The 6,000-nt window shown below is 42.6% G+C and overlaps 1 protein-coding gene across 1 annotated transcript in view; it reads left to right on the top strand.

Annotated features, from left to right (window-relative positions):
* The first annotated feature begins 132 nt into the window (after window positions 1-132).
* Window positions 133-6,000, top strand: part of LOC102829749 (intercellular adhesion molecule 5-like) — a 13,462-nt gene continuing 7,594 nt past the window's right edge. The window contains exons 1-2 of the mRNA XM_006833726.1: window positions 133-159; window positions 3,824-3,899. Coding sequence (XP_006833789.1) covers window positions 133-159; window positions 3,824-3,899 — 103 coding nt within the window. The remainder of the gene's footprint in view (window positions 160-3,823; window positions 3,900-6,000) is intronic.

A 6,000-nucleotide genomic window follows, 5' to 3' on the forward strand; every position in this document is an offset into this window, starting at 1 on the left:
ACACCTAATAGCTCTTGGGTACAGGTGAGTGAAGAAAGGAATGCAAGCTCGTTCAAGGGTTTTTTTGGTCTATGTGGAAAAGGAGTACAATCCCTAAGATCAGGGAGCAAAAAGGACTTTTCCAAAATGGGCATGGCGCCCTCTCTTAGCCCTCCAGAGGTGAGCCATGAGAGAGACCCCCGGAAGGTTTTGAAAGTGTGAACCACCTACACCCTGCAAGTTCCGCGGCCCAAGGTGGGAATACGGCTGTGCGCGCTGCCGATTCCCGTGCGGGGCATCGCACGTGCTCAGGTCACATCACGTACCCAACAGACACAGGGGTAATCAACCTGTTTGACTTTTTTGTGGAGCCATTATTTACTGATGCAACAAATATTTCATCCTTATTTACACTTTATTTTATTTATTAGTAATTATCTTGAGTCAAATATGTCCTCCCTACTAAATAAAATCCAGATGTTTTAGCCTCATCTTCCCCATGCACCCCTCCTAACATTTTAGCTCCCTGCCCGCCCCACTCATTTCAGCCAATCCTCCTAAGCTTCTTGGTTGACGTCACTAGTTTCTAGGCAGTTTAGGAAAGTCCTCCTGCCGGGAGCGACCTCGCGCGCCCCCTCCTGGCGTTGCGTACCAAACTGTCGGAACGCGAGGCGGAAGAGACTAGGTTGTGGCGGGCCAACACGAGGGCCTTGAGAACGAGGATCCTGGGAACATCGGCGGTGAATATTTAAGTTAAATTTTATTAGCTTAGGTTTATGTTTTTCTTGAACGTTCCTGTCAAATCTTTGAAAATCTGACCTTTTGGTGTGTGTTGCCGCCTCACACTTTATGTTGGTATATTCTCTTCAGTCTGTGCCGCCTCGCCACCACCTGTAAAACCGAATAATACTGCCTGGACCTGCGCCATCCTCACAGTGTGGCTATGTGACTTTAAAGTCGAAGCCAAAATGTATTCGCTTAAGTTGCTTCTCTGGGGAGCGGTGGTTCTGGAGGATAAGTACTGGACTTTGAACCATAACGTTGGAGGTTCGAGTCTACCAGCAGCTCCTTGGGAGAAGACGAGGCCTTCTGCTCCTACACAGAATCCTATTAAGGGTCGCTATGAGTCGGAACCGACTGGATGGCACTTAACGACCAGAAGCTGCTTCTCTAAGAATGCGTTAGGTGCCATCGAGTCAGTTCCCAGGCAGAGCCACCCCGCGTGTTGCTGGCCGGGTCCTGCTGCTTCCTGAAAAATCGATGTTAAGCTTGATTGCTACCAATGTGCCTGTCTAGCTGGTGGGGGTCTTCAGCTTTTCCTCCGACCCTTTGCTTTACAAAACATGATGTCCTTCTCCAGGGACTGGTCCCTCCTGACACTATGTCCCAGAGACTAAGCCTGGCCATCCTGGCCTCCGAGGAGCACTCTGGCTGCACTTCTTCCAACACAGAGCTGTTTGTTCTGGAAGTCCATGGCACTTTCAATATTCTCCTCCAACACCATAACTCAACTGCATCAATTCTTCCACGTTCTTCCTTATTCACTGGCCAGCTTTCACATGCCTATGAGGGGATTGAAAATACCGTGAGTTGGGTCAGGCACATCGAAGTCCTCAAACAAACATCTTTGCTTTTTAACACTTTAAAGAGGTCGTGTGCAGCAGATTTGCCCAGTGCAATACATCATTTGATTTCTCAATGGCTGTGTCCATGGGCCGATGTTGATTGTGGATCCAAGTAAAACGAAATCCTTGATAACTTAAGTCTTTTTTCAGTTTATCATGATGTTATTTATTGTGAGGGTTTTTATTGTCTTTACATTGAGATGTAATCCATACTGAAGGCTGTAGTCTTTGATCTTCAGCAAGTCCTTGTCTGTTTTGGCAGTTGAGTCCTCTGCATATTCGCAGGTGGACCCAGCCCTCACACTTTAGTGGGCTGGAAATGTCAAAGAACCTTCACTGGAGTATTTTTTCCACATAATTTTAGATGCTTAAATGGCTGTCGCTTTTGAAACCCTTCATGTTGGGATGAGAGCATGAGATTAACGTTGTGTACATCCTTTCCAAGCAAGGACCTGATACATAGTAGGTAGACAACAACAAAATGTAAATAATTTCTCTAGTTTATTCATTCTTTCATAGTTGTTGAACACTTATAACCATTCTTGAGTTATATATCATTGAGCAAAACAAAGGCCCCTACTGTCATGGAGTGTACGTCCAGAAAAGGGAGACGCACAAGAATAATAGACTTAGACAAGAAGCAATTATTCAAACAGAACTAGGGGACACTGAATGGTTTAAAATCAGAAAAAGTGTGCATCAGGGTTGTATCCTCCCACCATATTTATCCAATCTTAGCAAAGAATCTGAGAAGCTGAATTATATGAGAAAAACATGGCATCAGGGTTAGAGGAAGACTTATTAATAATCTGTGGTATGCAGATATAACCTTGCTTGCTGGAAGTGATGAGGACTTAAAATACTAATGAAGATCAAAGACTAAAGCATTCAGTATGGATTGCATCTCAATGTAAAGAAAACAAAAATCCTCACCACTGGACCAATAAATAACATCATGATAAATGGAGAAAAATTAAAGTTGTCAAAGTTGGATCCGCAATCAAGACTCATGGAAGTGGCAATAGGCAAATCTACTGCACAAAGCCTCTTGAAAAGTGTTGAAGAGCAAAGAGATCCGTTTGAGGACTAAGATATGTCTGACCCAAGCCATAGTATTTTCAATCACCTCAAATGCATATGAAGGTTGGACAAAGAATAAGAAAGACAATGGAAGAATGGATGAATCTGAGTCATGGTGTTGGAAAAGAATATTAAAAGTACTATGGACTGCCAGAATAACAAACAAATCTGACTTGGAAGAAGTATGGTCAGCATGCTCCTTGGAAGCCAGGATGGCAAAACTTCGTCTCATACTTTGGACATGTTATCAGGAGGGACCAGTCCCTGGAGAAAGACATCATGGTTGGTAAAATGGAGGGTCAGTGAAAAAGAGGAAGACTCCCAACAAGATGAATTGACACAGTGGCAGCAACAATGGGCTCAAATGTAACAAATGTGAGAATGGCAGGGGACTGGGCAGTGTTGCATTCTGCTGTTCATAGGGTCACTATGAGTTGGAACCATCTCGTCAGCATCTAACAACAATAGCGATAAGCAAATGGTGGTAGTGGTGGTGGTGTGCCATGGAGTCAGTTCTGACTCATACTGACCCTGTACAGGGTTTCTGAGGCTGTAAATCTTTATGGGAGCAAAAAGCCTCATCTTTCTCCTGTGGAACAGCTGGTAGTTTTGAACTGCTGACCTTGAAGTTAGCAGCCCGATTCGTACTCACTAGGCTAGTTAGAAAGTGATGTGTGCTATCAGAAAAGAGTAGCATAGATTAAGGGTGTGCTGTGGTGAGGGACAGAACCAAGAGGGCTAAAAAGAGCATGGTCAGGGTAGACCTTATTGCACAGTACCAGATAAACACTACCAAATTTCACCTTTGTGGACCCTGTTTTCATGTTTCCATGCTATCCCCCCTCTGCTGACTCAGTGGTGGAAACCTGGAAACAGCTAAGTGCAATACAGCTTAATCAAGTATTCCCTCTTGCTTTCTCATAAGTATCTCATTGTTTTGCTGTACACATAAACCAAACTGCGGTAGATGCAAGACATTTCTTTAGTGAACCGGCATCATGAATGCTCTTGCTGCAGTTTTTCCATATTCTGTGAAGCTTCAGAAATAAAGGTTGACTTTCAGGAATAACCAAGAGTTTTCTCTATTTCTTTTTTTGTCACTTTCTTTAGTACTGCTATCTCTTTTTTTTCCTTTCCAGCTTTTGGTACTTCTCATAAGGACAGAAATGTTTCTGTTTGGTACCTGGGTCCTACTGGCCTTGATATCTTCCCCAGGTAAGGCTATTTGGGAAAGTTTCTTTAGCCAGAGTGTGCTGGTCAGTAACTGGTCAGTGAGGGAGGGGATGGGAAGTTTTGAGCGGAGCAACACTTATTCATTCATCTGGATGGACACTTGGAAAAGATTCTGATTTCTTGGATCTCAAAGACACAGAATCCTTAGGCATCTCTGGTTTATAATTGGGATATCCCAAATCAAGGGATGAGATAATAAACTCTCAGGGAGAATCCTCCCTAGAAAATAAGCCTTTTCTGCTTGGCTCTCTGCTGTCCCAAGACTGGCCCGGCTATTTCCAATTGAGAATGGTTTTACTTCTTTGATGCTTGTCATGACAAGCTACAATAGAGTATGAAGAGGACATACAGGCCCACAGCTCATTGTGAGGAATGGCTATTCCCAGTATCAGGAAAGGAACTGGTACCCTAGCGAGTACTACTACTTCAAGAAATGTACATTCCCAGAGGAATGAAGTGGATGGTAGACATGGAGTAGCTAAAGGGGACCTGTAATTAATTAAGCCTTCAGGAGACTATGGCCCTCCCATCAGGCATTTATATTGTTGCTGTTAGGGACTGTCAAATTGGTTCGGATTCATAACAACCCCTATGCACAATAGAACAAAACATTGCCTGGTCCCACGACATCCTCACAGGTGTTGTTAACGTTTGAGCCCATTGCCGCCACTGTGTTAGTGCATCTCGTTGGGGGCCTTCCTCTTTTTCACTGACCCTCCACTTTACCAAGCATGATGTTCTCCAGAGACTGGTCCATTCTGGCAACATGTCCAAAGTATGAGAGACGGAGTCTCACTAGCCTCATTTCTAAGGAGCATTCTGGTTGTACTTCTTCCAAAGACAGATTTGTGTGTTTTTCTGGAAGTCCATGGCACTTTTAATATTTTTCTGCAACCTCATAATCCAAATGCATCAATTCTTGCATAGTATTCCTTATCTGTTGTCCAACTTTCACATTAAATGAAGTGATTGAAAATACCATGGTTTGGGTCAGGTGTACCTTCATTCTCTAACTGACCTCTGCTCTTCAACACGTTAAAGAGGCCTTGTGCAGCAGATTTGCCTATTGCAATTGTTGTTTGATTTACTGGCTGCTACATCTGTAAATGTTGATTGTGGATCCAAGCAAAATTAAATCTTTAACAACTTCAATGTTTTCTACATTTATTGTGATTTTATTTATTAGTTCGATTGTAAGGATTTTTGTTTTCTTTACATTGAGATGCAATCTTTTGTCTTTGATTTTCATCAGTAAATATTTTAAGTCCTCTTTGCTTTCAGTAAGCAAGGTGTATCATCTGCATATCAGATTGTTAATCAGTCTTCCACCAGTCCTGACTGATGCCTTGTTTGTCTTTATATAATCTAGCTTCTCAGGTTATTTGCCCATCACACAGATTGAATAAGTATGGTGAAAGGATTCAACCCTGATGCACACTTATTCTGATTTTAAACCATTGTGTATCTCCTTGTTCAGTCTGAACAAATGCCTCTTGGTTTATGTATAGGTTCTGCATGAGCACATTTCAGTATTATGAAATATCCATTCTTTGAATGTTAGCCATAGTTTGTCATGAACCACACAATTGAAAGCCATTGTATAGTCCATACAGCACAGGTAAACATATTTCTGGTAGTCTCTACTTTCAACCAAGATCCATCTGACGTCAGCATTGATATCTCTCGTCCCATGTCCTCTTCTGAAACCGGCTTGAACCTCTGGAAGTTCTCTGTCAGTGTATGGTTACAGCATTTCTGTATTACCTTTAGAAAAACTTCACTTGCATGGGCTATCAATGATATTGTCTAATGATTTCTGCATTCCTTGGAATGCAGATCTCTTCCAGTCAGTTGGCCAGGCAGTTGTCTTCCAAATTTCTTGGCATAGATGAGTGAGTGCCTCAAGTGCCGCTTCACTTTGTTGAAAGATTTCAATTTGTATTCCCTCAATTCCTGGTGCCTTGTGCTTTGCCAATGACTTCAATGCACCTTAGACTTCTTCCTTCAGGATCACTGGCTCTTGATCATAGGCTGCCTCTTTTTTTAAATTTAAGTTTTTTATTGTGGATTGAGTGAAAGTTTA

This window comes from Chrysochloris asiatica, unplaced genomic scaffold (genome assembly GCF_000296735.1).
Source record: "Chrysochloris asiatica unplaced genomic scaffold, ChrAsi1.0 scaffold00007, whole genome shotgun sequence".
Classification (NCBI taxonomy): Eukaryota; Metazoa; Chordata; class Mammalia; order Afrosoricida; family Chrysochloridae; genus Chrysochloris; species Chrysochloris asiatica.